Raw genomic sequence first — 21615 nt, 5'->3', positions numbered from 1 at the left:
TGATGAAGCAGCCGGCTGGATAATCTTACAACAGTCTGGCTAAAAGATGATGGAACTTTGAGTTCAAGTAGTAGAACAGGGAGAAAAGGAAGGAAATAGAGTAAGTATAGGAGACGTCAAGTGATGTTCGGGATGTAAAATAAAAAGGACCCACCACATGGGTACAGGATAAAGGGAAATATAAGGTATCTGTAATGAGTGGGGTGCCTGGGTGGCTCCGTTAGTTAAGTGGCCTCCTCCTGGTTTCAGCTCAGGTCACGAGCCCTGTGTCAGCTCCGCACTCAGCACCAAGTCGGCTTGAGATTCTCTCTTTCCCTTTCCCTCTGCTCCTCCCCCTGCCATGCTCCCTCTCCCTCACTCTCAAATAAATAAATAAATCTTTTAAAAAAAGTTATCTCTAATAACTACTGATGACTTGGTTACATACAGCATTGTTAATCAGAATAGAGACTATACAAAAAGTATTAAATATTGTTGAACTCAATTCCTTTATGTCAGAGGACAGAACTATAATTTGTAAATGTTTAAAGAAAATGCTTTTAAAAAGAGAAACTGATATTTCAATATATTAATAATGCTTTAAAAAACAAAAAAAATTAAGCAACATATGAAAAGCACATGAACATTGTTAAAAGGATTAAAAACCCTACTGAAGTTCGTAAGCTCCACCTACGTATATGACAACATGTACTACACTTTCCAAAGCAATGTGACCCACACACACCCAAATCTATTCTTCCTTCCCCAAATGTGCCACACAATTCAAAATCTTTGTCTTGGCATTAACTGTTCTCTCGACTAGAATTTTTTTTTTTTTTAAGATTTTATTTAAGATAGAGACAGCCAGCGAGAGAGGGAACACAAGCAGGGGGAGTGGGGGAGGAAGAAGCAAGCTCACAGTGGAGGAGCCTGACGTGGGGCTCGATCCCGTAACGCCGGGATCACGCCCTGAGCCGAAGGCAGACGCTTAACCGCTGTGCCACCCAGGCGACCCTCGGCTAGAAATTCTAAATCACCTCCCCTCTTAACAAACTTCCCACTTTTCTCCTATGATGCTTACCAGCCCTAACAGTCATGGAAAATGTATTCATCAAGGCTTACCTCGTGGTTCTTCCTCCAACTCTACTTAGCAAAAGTAATTTTCTCCTTAGTCACGCTTCTGTATGACATGCATCTCTCTAACACGGAGCCTTGCTGAGTGTTTTGTTCCTACCTCTCCTCACCTCACTACTATGAGCTTCTCAAAAAGCAGGAACTTTCTCTTCCTCATTTTGGCATCCCCAGAGTCTGGTATAATGCAAACTGCTCAACAAATGTTTGCTTAATTGAAACGAAAAGTGGATGAATGTTCCAAAATAACATACAAGAGCACAACAGCCAAGGGCAATACTGACTCTATGTTGGAATGCACCTACTGCTAAACAGGGTCAGTTTCATAGTTTCTACTTACTCCTGTGTCCCTTGTCAACAGAGGTCTTTGAAATGTGCTCTACAACACAAGACTCACCATTAACAATGCTTGCCAAGCCTTGACCATGTCTTGACAGCTTGCTGGATGTCGGGCACAGAGAGGCAAAGGGCAAGGTCTCATCATCCTTAAGGACTAGATACAATACAAGTCCTAGGTAGTCATTTGTGGTTTAGCCATTCATAAAGTTGTCCTAAGTTTCTAAAATTTCACTTAAGTTAATGGGTCTTAATTCATTTACAGTGTAAATCAGAACACTCTTTTATTTGTCCTAAACTTTGTCTTTTTTATTTTTAAAGATTTTATTTATTTATTTGACAGAGACAGAGAAAGCCAGCGAGAGAGGAAACACAAGCAGGGGGAGTGGGAAAGAAGAAGCAGGCTCATAGCGGAGGAGCCTGATGTGGGGCTTGATCCCATAACGCCGGGATCACGCCCTGAGCCGAAGGCAGACGCTTAACCGCTGTGCCACCCGGGCGCCCCCTAAACTTTGTCTTTAAATTAAATCTTCCAAAGAGAGAAATCATAAACGTCATTAGACCTGGGATATACTTTTGACTCTCCCACTAATTTGTCCTGTAAATTTAAGTAAGACACTCAGACATGATGCTTTAGTTTCTCTCTTATCAAATGTGGGGGGTTGAACCCTAGGAACTTTCTAATTCCCACTGAAGTCCAAGTGTTTGAAATAAAAGATACAAGTACAAATTCACACTGCTGGATACTCACAGTTTATAGCTTAGTAATTATTAATTCATAGTTTATAGGGGTAAAAAGTCTTAAATTTATCTTACTCTTAGCATGGAAGAGCTGTCTCCCGTTACTTATCATTTTAGTTATTCTTGTTTGAACCTCTCCAATTTCATTACACAGAGTACACCTATGAGGTAATGCAACAGGACTTTTTAGAAATGCATTGAAAATTATATTCCAAACCAACACTTATCTTTGAAGTAGTAATTTCAATAGGTAGTAAAGTTATTCCACTGACACGGATTATTAAGTAATGTTTCTGAAATTCCGAAGAAAAACTTCACTAGATGTTTCTAACCTAAAAGAGTATCACCCAGTTCGATGGCCCTACTTATTTATCAAACCTATCTCAGAATATAGTTTTTGACATCCACAAAAGAAGATAAAACCTACCACTGAAGTTAAAAAAAAAAAAAAGAGCTGCACATTGTTTATAATAGCAAAAGAAAACAGGCCAAATGCTTATCAGGAGAGAACTGGTTACATAAAGTATATGGCACATCCATACAATCAACGCTGCTGTAAAAAGAAGTGAGCTTTTTGCATACTTACATGAAATAATCTCAAAGGCACATTAAAAACAAAGTATAGAACAATATATATGTAATAGGCTACATCCTGGTTTAAAAACAACGAGGGGGATATTAACGTGTATTTGATTACGTATGGGGAAGAATGCAAACTGGACAAATGGGGAACGAGAATGGAAAGAAAACTTTTTATATTTTGTTTTTGAACTATGTGCATGTATCACCTATTTTAAAAAGGTACATGCTACAGGTTCTCTGAAGACAATTTGTAAGAAGAAGTCTAAAAAATTTTGAGCATGACAAAATCATTGTTTAGCCTCTCATCCAAGTAAGATTTTTATACATCATTTGTACCCTAGAACCTGCCCCTTCTCACCTCAGCAACAAAAGTAATATGGGTTCACTGTGAAAGGTTTGCAAAAATAAACAAATTTTGGTTTTCCTGACACTTTTCAAATCTTCCAGACATTTTTTCCATATTTTCTCACTTAACAAAATAAATTTTATTCCCACCCAATAAAACTGTAATACACATTACATATTTATAGTGTATATGTGTTCACTGTGTGCATAGCATTGGTGATAAACCCTTCCTCTCCCACGTGAGGGTTTTCAATTACAGTGCCCTACCCACAAAGGAAGGCAAGCAATCCATCTCCCTTTCTATAGTTGTTCACAGAAGCCTACACAGACCTCAGCTGGGTCAGTAAAAGTCTTTCCGAGGGCTTTGCTATTAGAGCTAGCAAGAACACCCTTTTGCCTTTGGGGTTATAATACCAGGAAGATGCTGCATTACATCTGTGATGTAATGTGAAGGCAATTATGCCAATACAGTGAGGAAAGCAGACTAGGAAGAGAGAGAAAACAGAAAAATACCCACCACGATCATCTGAGCCATGAATCCAGCCATTCTGATACTTCTTGGTGATGTGTGCCAACACATACTCCTCTTAGTTTAAGCTAGTTTGACAATATTCCTGTCTCTTATGCCCAAGAGTCCTGACCCAATACAATTTATCAAAAGTTTTTCATATCACTGAATATTGTTTAGAGCAAGGTTTGAAATGCCGACACAGCATTCCATCACATGGATATATTATAATTTATCCGTCATTACCTTATTAGTACTAATAGTGTTAGTATTCTCCTACTATGGATAATTTGGAGTTGTTGCCAATTATTTATGATTAAACATGTTAAGTTTCTTTTAAAAACCTCAGGTGTAGAATCAAATTTCATCTTCACGAAGAGTACATGCAGAATTCCAAATGTGTGTGCAGCATAGAAAACACTGGCCCAGACCATAAACAGTATATTGTTTGAAAATCTATAAAGGTCCCCCAAATTCTGTCAAATAGTTAAGTTACTGGCACAACAGTCTCCGAGGGTAATAACCTAAAATTTCCAAACTCCTTATATGCACAGTGAATGATAAGTGACAGCCCTTATACTAAATATACAAATTCCTAGAGCTATTCTTTTGCCCTTGTTCTATATTACCCTACTTCTTTTTGTAGTCATTCAAAAATGTTTTAAAAAACAGAAATGTTATTTTTTCATTTGCTAAACTATGTTCTAGGATTCTTTATAACACAAGAAAGTAAAGTTCAAGCCATTATTTGCTAATCTTGTTAAATGGTGACAAATGAGAGATTCTGTAAGATATCCTGTAGCTACAACTCATCTCTCCCCCGCAAAAACGCAGATAAAAAAGAAGTAAATATTTAGAGGATTAAAACTGCAATATATTAAGACCAAAAAACCCCCAAAGCTAGTAAACATTCATTCACTAATCACAACTATGAGGTTGACTAGGGGAATATGAGGTTCACAGCTTTAATATATTTAACCAAGTGGAATTATTCTACCTTTTTGACAATTTTTTCCCTACCAATACATTTAAATTCAAATATACAGTGGCGCCTGGGTGGCTCAGTTGTTAAGCGTCTGCCTTTGGCTCAGGGCGTGATCCCAGAGTCCTGGGATGGAGCCCGGCATCAGGCTCCCTGCTCTGCTGGGAGCCTGCTTCTTCCTCTCCCACTCCCCCTGCTTGTGTTCCCTCTCTTGCTGGCTATCTCTCTGTCAAATAAATAAAATAAAATCTTAAAAAAAAAAAATTCAAATATACAATGCCCTCCCTATCACGGGATCTACTAAAGAATAATTTTTGGAATGAAGTCAGTCTGTCTTAAGTCCTTTCTTAAAAGACTATTCGAAGTACTAAGCAACTTCATGCTACAATGGCTGGACTATGGAATTACAATACAGTTAATATATCAATAGCCTTATTAACTTGATGAATGGTAGTACAATTATTACTTAGTATTATCAGACCAGCAAATAATCAAGACATTTACCAGTACCATCTCCTACTTCTCCATTTACTGCTACATAAATTCCTATGCTTAAAAAATGCCTGCTTCTGGGGAACCTGGGTGGCTCAGTCAGTTGGGCTGCTGACTCTCCATCTCAGCTCAGGTCTAGGTCTCAGAGTTGTGAGTTCAAACCCCATGTGGGGCTCCATGCTGGGTGTGGAGCCTAGTTTAAAAAAAAAGAAAAGAAAACGCCTGCTTCTGCTCCTAATAAAAAAACAAAATAGGTCTTAGAAGTAAGTGCTCAAGCAAATTAAATTTCTTTCACGTTTGTTTCTTCTTTTTAAAACCAAGTTGGTTCTCTTTTCTTCTAGATCTTGGGCACAAACCATTAATTATTTTCTTATATAAAAACAGTATAGTTTTAGAAACAGATTTTTACTTTTCCTGGTGGTATCCTAACTACCTATTTCCACTAGATTGGGCAAGTACAAAAAGTGATTTAGGGTATTAAAATTTATCAACAGACAACCTAGAAAAGATATGCTGAATATATCTGTGGTCAGAAGTACTGGCTTTAGCTAATATTTTGACTAAAATGAAATTGCAAATTTTCCAACAAACAGTATGTTTATTAAAAAAAAGTTTATTAAATTTCCCTAAAACAGCAAGTCAATTTTTTGACTCTTTAAAGCCAAGAAACAACTCCTAGGCAAATAACTAAAACACTCAACTTCTCTTCTAACAACATGTAAGCATGATATGGCAACCAGCCCTCTTAATCTTTTTTTTTAAAGATTTTATTTTTAAGTAATCTCTATACCCAAGATGGAGCTTGAACCCCAAGATCAAGAGTCCTATGCTCTACCAACTGAGCCAGCAAGGCGCCCCCTCATCTTTTTTTTTTTTTAAACACATAGTGGTTCAAGAAAATTAACAAACCAAAAAATAAATCGCTAAATAAGTTCTATGCCATCAAAAGACTAACTCATAGTAAAAAAAGCTTTCACTACTTGATATCTGGTTGGGAATCCAGAATGGTGTCTACATAGGACAGATATGGGGGGGCAGGAGGGAGGACTATGTAACAGAATGCTGGAGGGAAGATTTCATTTAATTATGTAATAGTGTAAAATCTTACTCTTTTTGGTTAAGAAGAAAAAGTCAAAACAACTATATATTCAACTTTATGTTGTACATGTAGCGTAGGCTCTAAAAGGCTGGAAAAACCTAGCCAAGTTAAACAATGCATGTTTAATTAAAGTCTTGCAAAAATTGAGTACTTTATGGGAAAACAAAATTCTCATTGCCACTCCTATATTACATTCTCAATGATGATCTTCAAGTTTATCACAGTGCTAATAAGTCATGTACTCAATAAACTACTGTTTAGGAAAGATAAGCAGAAACATTTAAAAACAAGAATCAAAAATACAGACATTTTTAAGAGAGACACTTTCACAGTTATGAAAATACCTGTAATACAAATAAACATGCAATACATAAAAACGCACATATCACAAGTAACACATTCTCAATGCACTGCCTACAACTGGCTTGATCTGCACAAACTAAAATGTAAAGCAGAAATCATTACTATTAACAAAACTACGTTCAGCTTTAAGAATTATCAAAACCTCTACTATGATTTTCAGGTAAGAGCAAGCACTTCCCTCTACCTTTTGCAAATGTGCCTTCATTTAAAATAGAAAGATTAATTGTAAACGACCATACGAAGAAGTTTTACACGAATTCAAGACGATATATTAATGTCTCAAAAATATCTGGCACTTAAAACATAAAAGATGAGCCAAATATCCCTAAGCATCTACTTCATAACTCGACGATAATGCAGCATCACTATAATATACCAGAAACAGGCACAAAAACATCCCCCAAACAAAAAAAAAAAAAAAAAAAAAAAGGAAAGTTGATGCTAATTCTTGGCCCGGATAATTTTTCTTAGTCCGCACAGTTATTGTTTCTGAATAGCAACCTGAAATGGTAGTGAATTTTTTTTGAAAACCTGTAAATCCGTTTAAGTTAAATCTTGAATCTTTACAGATCACCATTCAGCTACATAAATTCGTTCACTTATATACTGTCGATATTTTTTACTTTGAATACTGGGAAATCCCTAAGTCAAAAAAGAAATCCACTGGGTCAATCCCCTTATCCCCACCCCCCACACCAAAACAAACAAAAAGCAAAACCTCCTCCCCAGCGTTTCTCAAAACAAGTAGTTTAACTACTTTTTTTTTTAACAGCTATCCTTGCCCTGAATGCTCCGTTGCACCTTTACCTTAAACCAAAACCGACCCTGGACAAGACCTATTATTAAACTGTTTCCAGGAGACCCACAAGCGGCGTTTCGCGGTCAGGCCCGGGAGCAGTAAGGCCCCCCAGTTTTCAGACCCTTCTCTCAGCATTTCGCACTCGCTCAGTTCCAGGGTGATGAAGAGGGGACCAGAAAGCTGGGCCCGAAAGGGCAGAGTCAGGGCCTAGACTGCTGCACGATCCCCGAGGCGGCTCGCGCGGTGGGGGGAGGTAGGAGGCACCGAAAACCGGACGCCGGAGGCCAGGGGTGTCCAGGTAAACGGAGGAGGCGCTCAGACTTGGAGCGCAGTGCTCGGGACCCCTTTCGCTGCCTCCTTTACCCTCCCCTCCCCCATGCTGGAGAAGCAGGGCCCGGCCCGGTGCAGGAAGGAGGAGATAAACCCGTCCTGTCACTGCACCGGGAGAGAAGGGAAGAAGCACATGTTCTACGGGGAGAGGCCGCGGTCGCCCTTGTCCCAGCCCCTAAAGCCAGACACCACCCTTAACCCCAGAGTTCCGTCCCCTCCGCCTCACCAGGTCGTAGTCCTCCTCATCATCGCACATGAAATCATCCTCCATGTCAGACATCTTGGCCGGGACGGGGGGAGAGGGAGGAGAAACTGGAGACAACCTCCTCCCACAATCCTCCACGACTCAGAGGCGTCACTCCCAGCTTCTCTTCGCCTTCCCGTCGGTCTTAGAGGAGCTGAATGTTTCCTCCCGGAACGAATGCGCTGCGTATCGAGAGGGCTCGCTACGACGCCAAAAGGGAGTGCACTGCTCCCCACTTCCTGCGAGACGGTTGGTGCCTTAGCAACTAAACCTAGCAACTGGGGAATCTAGTGCTGAGTATCTCTGCCGAACGGTCTTGGAAACCTTGCGCTCACACTGAGCAGTTTCCAGCCTCCTGGGCAAGGGAACAGTCTCTTCCTTTGCCTGGGACTCTGGAACCATCTCATCCTGGTGAAATTAAGAGGAACCGTAGGATCAGAAGCCTTTCGCGGAGAAAAGGCTGACATGCCCGTCCTATTTGACAGGTAGTAATATTTCTGCCTTGATTATCTATGTGCATTTTGTCCACACATTGTGGTGGGTGTTCCTGTGATGTTTGGAGACCTTTTCAGCAGCACGGTTTACACATAATGATTGTTATATTTGTAGTCGGCAAAACGATGCTGTGGCTATCCCAAACCAGTTAAGCATCCATCGAGGCGCCTAAAATCTTATTCAGTTTTTCACCGAATTATAAACCGACCTTTACTGCCCTTAACTAAAATTAAGGTAACAGGTAACAACTGGTTTTTAAAATATGCATTATTGTTGCACAAAATCATTAGCAGAATTCAAAAGGAAAAAATGAAAATGAAATACAGGGGGGAACTGCGTTTTAAACAGCACTTTCCATATAAACTTCCAGTTCTGTCCACTTGAGTCAAATTTTATGTAGTTGTAGCACAGATATAATTTCGGATTATTTTTGCACTTAGTTATGTAACAGCATAGGACAATATATGCAATATGTTCTTGGCAATTGTTATTTTAACGGTTGTGTAGCAATCCCTTCATTAAATGTACCAGTGCACCATGATTTACCTAAGCATGCCATTAATATTATACATTTAGAATATTGCAAAAACAGCACTATTTTTTTATTTTGGCCATTGTTTTTTTTAATTTTTTAAATTTTTAAATTTTTAATTTTTTTTGATGTAAAGTTCGATGATTCATTAGTTGCGTATAACACCCAGTGCACCATGCAATACGTGCCCTCCTTACTACCCATCACCAGTCTATCCCATTCCCCCACCCCCCTCCCCTCTGAAGCCCTCAGTTTGTTTCTCAGAGTCCATAGTCTCTCATGCTTCATTCCCCCTTCTGATTACCCCCCCTTCTTTATCCCTTTTTTCTCCTACCAATCTTCCTAGTTCTTATGTTCCATAGATAAGAGAAACCATATGATAATTGTCATTCTCTGCTTGACTTATTTCACTTAGCATTATCTCCTCCAGTGCCGTCCATGTTGCAACAAATGTTGAGAATTCATTCTTTTTGATAGCTGAGTAATATTCCATTGTATATATGGACCACATCTTAATCCAGTCATCTGTTGAAGGGCATCTCGACTCCTTCCATGATTTAGCTATTGTGGATAATGCTGCTATGAACGTTGGGGGAAAACAGCACTATTTTAAACAATTTTGCAGCGAATGTCTTTGCCACTTTGTTTTTTCTTAGGGAAAAAACCCAAGAAGAGGAATTACAGGCTGGGTTTTTTAGTAATCAATTGAATTGCCTTCTTTTTGGTCACAGTTCTTAAGTTATAACAAGACTGTCTACCTATACACAAAGTTTTTCCCTAATAGTCTTTTCCTGCCAACTTTTTATTATGAGAATTTCAAACATACAGAAAAATTGAAATAGTCCAGTGAACGTTTATACCCACCATCAGCTTTGTGTTTTTATGTGTTTTCCCTGAATCAATTGAAAGTAAAATGCCGATATCGTGATACATCACTCTTAGGTGCAACTATGTTTATTTCCTAAAAACAAGAACATTTTCTTATGTTTTCAGATCATTTTTACATCAAGAAAATTAATAATTCCCTAATATCATCTAATATGAAGTTCATATTCAAAATTCCCCTCTAAGGCATAGGAGTTTAGAATTGGAAGAGGCTTTATGATATCATTTTAGGGTCCAAGGCTTTCCAAGCATGGCAGTTCATTAGATTATAAACTTCCCAAATCTTGCACCAGAGATTCTGATTCAGTAGGTCTGGGGTAGAGCTCAGAAATCCATACTTGTAAACCTTAAACCAAAATCTCCCTATAACTGGGGTGACTGTATTTCTCAGTTTCTCTGGGACAGCCCTGATTTAGTACTGTTGTCCCAAATAATAATGATCAGCATCCATTACTCTCAGAAGTTTGGACAAAAAGTCACATGGTTACTCTACCTGAAATCCATAATTCTTCCAAAGAAAAAATAGAATTTCAAGGTGGTTTATTTCCTCAGAGTAACCAGAAGTACATAGTTTTGCATTCTAATCAGTATAGCAATTTTGCAATTATCTATTAACCATGTGCACAGTGATCACATGTATAAACCTGCATGTTGATTTACATTGAATTTATTGATATAATTTTCTGCTCTTTAATGTAATTCTTTACTCCTACAAAGTGGAAAGAATTCAAGTAAGTTAGTGACTAGGAGCCCTGAAAAAACTGCAGCTAAATGTTGAGCATAATATTCTGAATCATTTCCAAATTTAATCAACCCAGTCTGGAAATTTGCTAGGTCAGGCAAAAAGATCTTCACAGTGTTTAACACACTGCTTGGGTACACAAGTGCTAATACATGTTTGTTGAATGAATAAACTTGTTCATTTTTTTGTGCAAGGAATGCCCTTATAGCGATCACTATGCATCAAAATTTTTCCTGTCCTTAAAAATCCATTTAAATGTCAGCTTACTCACATGACCTATCCTGAATACTTTGTGCAATTATGATATTCTTTTTTCCTTGACATCAGTTTTATTCAATGGTAAATAAGAATAATTTTTTAAAAATTTTAACAGGGAGCATTAATGTGATGTGGTGCCCTTGTAGAAAGTGGATCCTATGTTTTAAAAATATATATAAAAACCTTTACCGAGGTATAATTTATCAGCTTTATTGAGGTACGTTAAGCTGCACATACTTAAAGTGTACAATTTGATGAATTTTGCCGTATGTATACACCTGTGAAACCATTACCAGAACCAGGGTAATGCCAAAGATACAGACATAGTGAAGAGAAGGGCCATATGCACCCCAATGTTCATAGCAGCATTGTCCACAATAGCTAAATCGTGGAAGGAGTCGAGATGCCCTTCAACAGATGACTGGATTAAGAAGCTGTGGTCCATATATACAATGGAATATTACTCAGCTATCAGAAAGAACGAATTCTCAACATTTGCTGCAACATGGACGGCACTGGAGGAGATAATGCTAAGTGAAATAAGTCAAGCAGAGAAAGACAATTATCATATGATTTCTCTCATCTATGGAACATAAGAACTAGGAGGATCGGTAGGGGAAGAAAGGGATAAAGAAAAGGGGGGTAATCAGAAGGGGGAATGAAACATGAGAGACTATGGACTATGAGAAACAAACTGAAGACTTCAGAGGGGAGGGGGTGGGGGAATGGGATAGACTGGTGATGGGTAGTAAGGAGGGCACGTATTGCATGGTGCACTGGGTGTTATACGCAACTAATGAAGCATCGAACTTTGCATCGGAATCTGGGGATGTACTGTATGGTGACTAACATAAAAAAAAAAAAAAAAGAACCAGGGTAATGAACATACTTATCATTGCAGAAGCTTCCTCATTACCTCCTGGTAATCCTTCTTTTTCAACCCCCTTCACTTTTCCTAGGCAACCATCAATCTACTTTTTGTCATATAAATTATTTTTCGTTTTCTGGAATTTTATATAAATGAATCATACAGTATGTACTCTCTTTTGCCTGGCTTCTTTCACTCAGTATAATTTCTTTGAGATTCATCAATGTTGTTTCAATTGATTTCAGTTGATTGTTTCTTTTTATTGCTGAGTGTTCCATTGTATGGATATCTCACAAGATATCTATTCACCTGTTGATGGATATTTGAGTTTTTTCAGTATTTGTCTAATACAAATAGAGCAGCAAGGAACATATGTGTACAAGTTTTTGTGTCCATAGAACTTTTGTGTCCACAAAAAATTGTGCACGTATGTTTCATTGCTCTTGAGGATTATGGCGGACAGACAGAGGTGGTCTCCTTATTAAACATGCATGCTCTTGGATTATCCAAAATAATCCCCTTGAATGTGGGTGGGATCTGTGACTTGCTTCTTTTTTTGTTTGTTTGCTTCAGTTTTAGTGAGGTGTAATTGACAAATAGATGTGGCTTGCTTCTGACCAATAAGATACAGCAAAGGTGATATATGTGATTATGTGAACATAATTACATCACACAAGATTGTGAACTCATTTTGCTGGGAGAGACTCTGTCTCCCTAGTTGCTTTGAGAAAGCAAGTGGCCATGTTATAAAGGATCATGTGGCAATGAGCTGAGGGTCACATCTGGCCAATAGCCAGCAAGAAACTGTGGCCTTCACCCTGACAACCCACGAACCGATTACCGCTAACAGTCGGGTGATCTTAGGAATGAATCCTTCCCCAGTTGAACCTCAGATAAGACTTTGTGAGACCCTACAACAGAGGACCCAGCTAAGCCATACCCTGACTTCTGAACCATAGAAACTGTGAAGTAATCAATGTGTATTGTTTTATATTGCTGTTTGTGATGATATTGTTATGTGGTAATAGATATGAATATCGATAAATACCTAGCAATGGACTGGTTGGTAGGTGTATGCTTAACTTTTAAAGAAACTCTCAAATTGTTTCTTTAAGTGGTTTTGCCATTTCTCATATCTACCAGCAGTGTATAAGAGTTCTAGTTGCTCCACATCCTTGTCAACACACAGTATGGTCAGTTGTTTTAATTTGAAACCACTCTAGCAGAAGTATAATGATATATCATTGTGTTTTCAATTTGCATTTCCTTAATGACTAATTTTGGATATCTTTTCATGTGCTTATTTGTCATCCATGTATCTTCTTTGGTGAAGTATCTTTTCAATTCTTGTGCCCATTTTTAAATTGGGTTATTTGTTGTCTTATTACCATTGAGTTGTAAGAGCTTTTTGTGCTTTTTATGTTGTATTTAAGGAATATTTGCCAGAAGCAAGGGCACTAAGATTTTTTTTTATGTTTTCATCTAGAAGTTTTATATAGTTTAAACTCTTACATTTAGGAGTTTAATTTCAAGTTTAATTTTTGTGTATAGCATGAGGTAAATGTGGAGGTTTATTTTATTCTGCATATGGATATCAAATTGTTCTAGCTTTGTTGAAAAGATGATCCATTCTGTGTTGAATTGTCTTGGCGCCTTTGTCAAAAATAATTGACATATAATTCCCAATAGAATTTTACCCTTTATAAGTATATATTTGATAGCTTCGTTACTCTGTATTATGGTTATTTTATATTTTTATTAAGCTGAAAGCTCCTTGAAGACACAACTATCTTACTTACCTCTGAATCCCCTGAAACTAAGCATGTGCTTTGCCTATAGAAAATGCTCAATAAAAATGTGATGTGTTTAAACTCTAGCATTCATGATCCCTTACTTGTCTGGGTTGAGACATATAGTTATGCCAAATAGGCTCATGATTTGACATCCCTTCAGATTGATTATCTTATTTATTCATTTTTTTTTTTTTTACTACATTTACTTAGAGAGGCTGAACGCCATATATTAGAAGGCAAAAAAGGAGGACTCCTTTTATTAGTTAAGATCTGGACAGGAAACTCATGGTGTACTCAGGGGGGTTAATTAAAATTAATGAGGGGACTGGGGTGCCTGGCTGGCTCAGTTGGTAGAGCATGCAACTCTTAATTCTCAGGCTTTTGAGTTCAAGCCTCACATTAGGCATAGAGCTTACTTAAAAAAAAACAACTGGATTTAGTAAAAGTTAAGATGGACTGCCCAACAGCAGCCGTGGTTGTAGAGAAACGAGAAATGCAGCTACTGCCACAACTGTAACGAAGGTGTGTGGGGGTGGGGTGGAGGGGGATGGTGATAAATACCTCAACTTTGGCTGTAGCCTGTTATATACTTCACTCAGGGACGGTTTCTCTCCTTCAAAGGCAAATTGATGACTATCTGTTCTTAGAGCATATCCGTTGATCTTACCAACCAACCTAAGTGGCTTATGGAAATGTTATTTCCACCAACATTTAATACCCACTCCTTTTTGAGAGGAGTTCTGATAAATACAATTTGCATTATCTCCTCACTTTTCCACCTATAGACTAATGGCCTAGCCTAGTTAGTGCTTCTTTTAATCTGCCTCAGTCTCTTCAGTTTAAATAAAATGATGTAAATGCATGGTGCCTACAAAGTACTTAATAAACAGTATCACCTTTAACTCAATCAACTACTCATGTTAATCCTTCAGAATGGTCTATACTGCAGTTACCTCTTTTATCTCTAAAATTGCCATACTAGGAATGTGGTGGGGGAAAAAAGGATGATTAGGCATGCTGGAAGTTTTCATTCCTTACACTGACATTGACCTTGTAAAAATGTCTCTTGTAAAAATGCAGTTACACACTTTTAGCAATATTATTGTTGTTTGCCATTTTGGTATCTCTAATGCTTATTTGTTTTTATTGTCACCCAAAATGGTGACCATACATCTCTAGGTTTATGAAATGAACCACCTACTTTTCAGAACGATGTATGGTGTGGAGGCAAAGCAGGGAGCAGACACAATTATATTGTAATTCCAAATTTGTCTTTGTTTGTTTCCTTTACTGAAATCTGTAAGTTCTTTATGTTTTGCATTAGTCATCCCATGATTCCCCTGTGAACTAACACAGCACTGACAGTGCTCAGTTGACAATTCAAGTTTTACTACCAATTAACAGTGTGACCTTAGGAAGTCACTTCAGCTTTCATTTGTTCATTCAGTTCATCTTACCTATTAATAATCTGCTAGATGCTGCCTAGATACACAGTTCCTACCCTCAACTTGCTTACTTTGTAGTGGTAGTGATGGTGGAGATGGTGAAACAGACAATATGAAAGAAAAGAAATATGCAGAAGTTATGAGAACCCTGAAGGAAAGAAAACAAATATACTAGAATGATGGGATGGGAATGGTGTGCTTTTTTCGTAGGGCATTTGGGACTTGTCTAGGTAGCTGAAAAATGAAGGGATTGAACTGGATGCAAAGGATTCTTGGAGTTTGAAAGATATGTATTTTCTTCTTTTCACTATTGTGTTCTGGGAAGGCCCACTAAAGTCTCCATTCTGGAAATAAACAAATATATTTAAATCAAAAGCTGCATCAATTTTATACTGCCCTTAAGGCAATAACTAAACAATTTAGTGTTATTTGGGGGTGTAGCTGCTGGTCACGAAAGAAAAAAAGAAACACCCTAACTAAAAAAAAAAAAAAAAAAAAAAAAAAAAAAAGAAAGAAAAAAGAGAAAAGCAACCTGAGGCGCCAGGCTATAATAGTGTTCTCAGACTTATGTCCCAGGGCGCAGAAAATAAACTTCCTTAGCTTCTTCATACGCGCAGGGGCCCCAGCGGGTCCCAGCGCCCAGAGCTCTGAGCAGCACGGTGGCTGTACCTGACAGCTGCTAGGAGGGCGCCAGGCCCTGGAGCCCCAGGGAGGAGGAGCCATAGGCGGGGCCGACTGGAAGCAGCCACCTCAGCAAAGCGGCAGGATTTCCGCAGGGTGAGGGCTGCTGTCGCCCGGAAGAAAAGGCTCCTGCCGCAGATGTCTCGTGATTACCTTGGGAGCTCTCTGTTTCGCCAGTTGAAACTGCGGAGCAAAGAAGGATCTAGCGAAATATGGCTACGGAGGGCCCTGCCATGCGTCGAGTCCAAGTGGCAGAACATCCCAGGTGGGGGAGAGGAGATGCCGCGCTTTGGGATCGCCTAGGTAGGCTAGGTTAAGATAGTGTCCAGGACTTCTGGCTCTTCGCTGGGTGCTTCTTTTGCTCCCGGGAGTGGACAGAATCCTTGGGATTTTATAAGGGCGCATGGCTGGGCTTGCGAGAAAGACCACACCGCAAATACTTTACACCTTGATTCCTACCAGGGGTTGAGTGCTTTTCTTCATCCGTGCAGATCCGTCTTTTCCGATTGGTGCTGAAGGTGGTACACTTTCTGCTGGGCTTTGGCGGAAGTGCCCAAATTAACTTTGAACCCCTTCTTTGTCTTGCCTGCCAGTTGGTGGTGCTTTTTAAAGTCCCTTTTCTAAAATACTCATTGAAAACAAACACACCAAAATCCAAACCCAAACAAAACCCCCTTGGTCTCTGCATCCCTTTAAACCATAAAATCTATGCATTTCGCTTTGGGAATTAATCTGCGGCCAGTACGTAGCTACAGAATAACTTTAGTGATACCTAGTGGAGGATCTTATCATTTGAGGGCATCTTGCAGATACTTTGTAGAAATACTTAGTTCTGACATAGGAGGGAAATCTCATAGCATGAAGTCTCCAACCTGCTACATATTAGCCGTGCAGCTTTTCTACGGTTGGTTTCTCTCCCCCTTTGCTGTTTCTAATTTTTACTTTTTCCCTGTTAATTTTTTTCTCTAAAATTAAGTCTTCAAACTCTCCCTACTTCCTGGTTTTTCACAGTCATGTGACGGTTGATAATATTACAACTTACTAAAACTTGCAAATGCTTTTTTCTCTCTTACGGAATCAAACAGTAGGTCTTTAGTTACCTGGAAGAAACATAATTTTTGGATACGGAGACCAGCAGGGCTTTAGACTACTTGTGTAGGTCTCTGGATATCAGTAGATTCTCTGGAGGTCCTTGGGAGGTACTGTTGCCCTTACATACGTGAATGAATTAGGGCACATTGTGAAAGACATGCTTTAAATAAAATTCATAAATTCGTTATGTGAAAATAATCTGGCCCATATCCATGTATAAATTTCTTCTGTGTTTCTATTTCTTATGATTTAATCATAATGCTTAATATTTCTATAATTACTGTGTGGGAGAAGGGGAATAGTGGTAACATGCACTAAAAGTGAAAAATTGTTTACTAGGTTTCCTTGGAGTTGTTTCTTGCCTTTTATGAATTTTACAATATTCAGTCATGCAACAGATATTTATTGTTAATATTTATCATTCTGTGCTAGCCGCAGAAGAGATCATAATAGTGGTCAGATAATTGAGCTCTGCCATTTTCTTGTTTTTCAGTTGTGCGTGAAATATAGTAATAAGTTTCAGGCAATGTTCCAGCCACTTACTCATTTTAGTGGGAAAGATTCAGTTAAATCTAGATAGTGTATCTGTGAGCCTACCTAACTGGTCATGTGTTGCAATATGCTGAGGGGAAAAAAAAAATGCATAAGGGCCCCACGGCCAGACTGTCTTCTTTGGAATTCCTACTGTTTCTTTAGAATGCCTCTTTGACTTCACAGGGCACATGTCAATAGTATTAAAAATTTCAGAAAGCTTCATTTCTTTTTATTCTTTTTATATAAATGTCAAATAGGAATAAAAGCTCTGATTTTTTTTTTCTCATTTCAATCTTGCATACTCCCTGTACTGTATGACTACTCAAATTCCACTGCTCTAGCTTTCTTTGCATTCTTAGGAGTGGTGTGTCTTCTCTTTTTCTTCTCTTTGGAATGAACTTTTAAATTGTTGGATTATTATTTTTTTTTTTTTTGGTAACAGCTTTGTTGATATGTAAGTCACATACCATACAGTTCGCCCATTTAAAATTTACAATTAAGTGGTTTTTAGTATATTCACAGAATTGTACAGCTATTGCTATAATCAAAGTTAGAACATTTTCATCATCCCCCAAAGAACTCTGTATCCCTTAAACCATCACCACCACTCCCACCCCACCCCCCCTCCCCTACCCTAAGCAACCACTGATGTACTTTCTATCTCTATAGATTTGCTTATTCTGGAAATTTCAAATAAATTGTATCATATAATATGTGGTTTTTTGTGACTGGCTTCTTTCACTTAATGTAATGTTTTCAAGGTTCATCTATGTTGTAACATGTTATCAGTATGTCATTCCTTTTTATGCTTGAACAATATCCCATTGTATGATATACCACATTTTGTTTGTCTGTTCACTGGATGATGGACATTTGGGTTGTTTCCAACTTTTGGTTCTATGAATAATGATGCTGCATGAATTGCATTCTTAATATGAAAGATTTGGATTATTTAAAAATATATTCATTAAAACTTGAAAATTCCACAGTTTTTTCTCAGTATAGTCTCTGATTGCTATCCTATGCTGCCAATTCTTACTCCCTTCTCAGAAGTTATCCATTTGGCTCACATTACTGTAATATCATTTTATCTTTATAGTATCACTGTATCTTTATTCATTATTACCATTTTTTATAAAAATGGTATTATAGTCATAAAAGTGAAATCATATTTATTTTTCTGTTACTTTTTTTCGCTTAACAATATTTCTCAGAGATCCTGACGTATCAGTCTATACAGATTTATATCATTGTTTTTTAGGGCTGAGAGTATTTCGTAGTATGAATACCATTATTTATTTAACCACTCAACTACACTGTATATTTAAGTTTCCAATTTTTCACTTTCATAAACAGTGCTTCAGTAAACATCTTTGTACATATATCTTTGAGTATTTTTGATGATATTTCTTTAAGCTCATTAACGGAAATGGAATCAGGGTCAAAGTTAATATTTAAAATTTTGATAGTTCCTGCCAAATGGCCCTGCAAAAAAAAAAGATGCTATTATATTGTCTATTTCTTGTTAGTTTTTAGGAGCTCTATGTATTTATTTTTGGTATGAATGGTAGTTTTGGATATAAACCATTTGTTGTTTTGTATATATTATATATTGTTCCCAGTCTAGCACTTTCCCTTTAATTTGATGATGTATTTTGTTGTGTAGACATTTTGTACTTCATGCATTATAGTACAGTGTTGAATGATATCACCCTTGTCTTTATTCTCATTTCGGTGGGGTAGCTTCTAATATTTTGTCATCAGATAAGATGTTTATTATTTCTGATAAATAGCCTTTATTAAATTTAGGACATTACTTTCTTTTCTAGTATGTCCATGGCTTTTTTAAAAATAATTTTAAATTTTATTAAAAATTTAGTCATGGTTATTAAATCTTTTTTTTGTGTGTGTGCATATTTTGAGAGGATCATGGAATTATAGAGTTTTCCCCTTTTATTTTGTTGGAATAGTGTGTTTAATCAAGAGATTTCCTGGTACTATCTTTATATTCCTGGAATAAACTCTCTTTGGTTACAAATATTAAATAATGTGTGTTGGATTAAAATTACCAATATTTTATTTAGTTTTTCTCTGTTTTCACAAGTGATAATAGCCTGTACTTTACTTTTGAGGGCTATCATTGTTCTAGCATCTGGGTTATTCCAGCCGCCTAAAATGAGATGGAAAGTGATACAGGAAAGATGTTAGGGTTCGAAGCCGACGGCCAAGAGAGAATTCTTGAGGCATCTTTGGGGCAGAAGGTGGTTTTATTAAAGCACAGGGACAGGACCTGTGGGCAGAAAGAGCTGCACTGGGGCTATGAGGGGTGGCGATTATATACCTTCAAGTTGGGAGGGGGTTAAGTATAGTGTAAGTCTCTAAGGAATTTTGGAAGCAAGGTTTCCAGGATCTTGAGGGGGGCTAGCTGTTATTAGGGAAAGGTAATATATTACTGTCCAATAAAACCTTAGTCATGAGACCCTTCAGATGTGTATCAGTGGGTCATAAGCTTGGGGGATGATTGCTAACAAATATCTTGGGGGGGATTCAGAGATAAAGGAAATTTCCAAAGGAATTTTTATTTGAAGTGGTTTACAGGATCCTGGGGGGGTCAGGCAAAGATTGCCTTTTGCCCTTAGCAAAGTGTCAACATTGAGGCAGCTGAGTTTCTAGAGGAATGTCACTCTGCCTGGACTTGTCAATGGACTGTGAGGAGTAAGGAAATTTAATTTTTCTTTTGACTTTGTTTCCCACATCAGAAAGTCTTTCCAGTTTGTACTGTTAGAACCATTTATAAAAGCAAAGGATCCTTTTTCTTTAAGGTCTGGCAGAACTAACTCATAACATTTTCTGAGCTTTGTTAAGGAGATAATTTCTGACTGCTTTTTCTGTTTCTCTTCCGTCAATTTTTAGAAATTTATATTTTCTTAGAAAAACCACCTTTGTCTATATTAAAATTTTTTTAAATCTTTATGAATCTATAGTTGTCTCTTATTTCTCATATTGATGTTACATAATAACACTCAAAATTTTTTCTGTATTATTGTTTTTATCAAATAACCAGTGTGTAATTTTTTTAACTGTATCTGCTCTTTCCCCCCAGTTCAGTAAATTCTGTTTTTATCTTTTAATTCATTTCTTCTAATTTCTCTATTTCTTGCTTCTTGTGCTATATGCATATTTCATTTATTTCCATTATTTCTTGTTTTCTTATGTTCATTGAAGGTTAGAAAATGTTTTCTGACTATCATTGTGGTTGCATCTTACAAGTTTTGAAATATAAATCCCTCATTTTTGTTGTAGTTGAAATAATTGTGATCTTTTTTTTTTAAATTTTTTTAAAGATTTTATTTATTTATTCGACAGAGATAGAGACAGCCAGCGAGAAACAGAACACAAGCAGGGGGAGTGGGAGAGGAAGAGGCAGGCTCATAGCAGAGGAGCCTGATGTGGGGCTCGATCCCATAACGCCAGGATCACGCCCTGAGCCGAAGGCAGAAGCTTAACCGCTGTGCCACCCAGGCGCCCCGAAATAATTGTAATCTTGTCCTTAATATCTACTTTCCATCAGCTTTATCTTGCTCACTAATTTGCTCTTCAATTCCTCTTCTATTATTCAGGCCATCTACTATTTTTATTGTTACCATGATGATTTTATTTTCTAAGATCTCTAATATAATTATTGTTTCACTTTTACATTTGAATTTCTGATTAGGAAGAATTTATTATGATGGAAGGATCGAAGTAGGATTAAAATTTCCCCTTCTCCCTCAAGGACAATTATCTATACTTTGAAATGCCATTTTTAACATTTGTTAAATTTTCAAATTAACAGTTATAATTAATTAGTAATAATTATTGATTCTTATAAAACCCTCAAAACAAACCTTTCCAGTGAGTTCCATTATTATCCTCAATTTGTAGTTGAGGAAAGTGAGGCATAGAACGCACATAAATTACCGTTATGAGGGAGGAAAACCTTTTTCTCTACCCTCTTAGGTTTAGTAGCTTGGGGCCTCAAGGTTAAACTGAGGAAAGATAGATTAATAGGAGAAAAGGTTTATTTTACATGCACAAGGGGGCTTCACAGAAAAGCAGTAAAAACCGATGAAGTGGTTGGGTCTGGGAACTTATACCATTTTAATGAAGGATGATGACTAGACAAAGGAGAATGAGAAATGATTAGACAGAGGAAAGCAGTTTGGGCTTCTAGGGGTGGTAAGTAGTGGGAACATGAATATACGGGGGAAACCAATGGAAGGTAAGGGTTATTTTAGTAAGTTTTGTTTATGCAGACTCCAGTCAGTGAGGTCTCTAGTGATGAGTCATCTCTTGGTGTGGGAGAGGGGAGGAGAGACA

The 21615-nt window shown here is 37.6% G+C and overlaps 2 protein-coding genes across 7 annotated transcripts in view; one reads left to right on the top strand and one right to left on the bottom strand.

Annotated features, from left to right (window-relative positions):
- COPS2 (COP9 signalosome subunit 2) overlaps positions 1 to 8070 on the bottom strand; it is a 30218-nt gene extending 22148 nt beyond the window's left edge. For 2 of the 3 annotated variants that reach the window (XM_011222822.3, XM_002917544.4), the window contains exon 1: positions 7914 to 8070. In XM_011222822.3, coding sequence (XP_011221124.1) covers positions 7914 to 7967 — 54 coding nt within the window. In that variant the 5' untranslated portion in view covers positions 7968 to 8070. Of the gene's footprint in view, positions 1 to 2262; positions 2349 to 7913 lie in introns of all 3 variants that reach the window. The other variant, XM_034661004.1, reaches the window with a different exon arrangement.
- A 122-nt stretch (positions 8071 to 8192) lies between these two features.
- Positions 8193 to 21615, top strand: part of GALK2 (galactokinase 2) — a 109743-nt gene continuing 96320 nt past the window's right edge. The window contains exon 1 of one of the 4 annotated variants that reach the window (XM_011222818.3): positions 8193 to 8416. In XM_011222818.3, the coding sequence (XP_011221120.1) occupies positions 8397 to 8416 (20 nt within the window). In that variant the 5' untranslated portion in view covers positions 8193 to 8396. Of the gene's footprint in view, positions 8417 to 15717; positions 15934 to 21615 lie in introns of those variants that run through there. The other 3 variants (XM_002917543.4, XM_011222819.3, XM_034661002.1) reach the window with 3 other exon arrangements.

Source organism: Ailuropoda melanoleuca, chromosome 5 (assembly GCF_002007445.2).
Source record: "Ailuropoda melanoleuca isolate Jingjing chromosome 5, ASM200744v2, whole genome shotgun sequence".
Lineage (NCBI taxonomy): Eukaryota > Metazoa > Chordata > Mammalia > Carnivora > Ursidae > Ailuropoda > Ailuropoda melanoleuca.
This window is presented reverse-complemented; position numbering and strand designations above follow the sequence as displayed.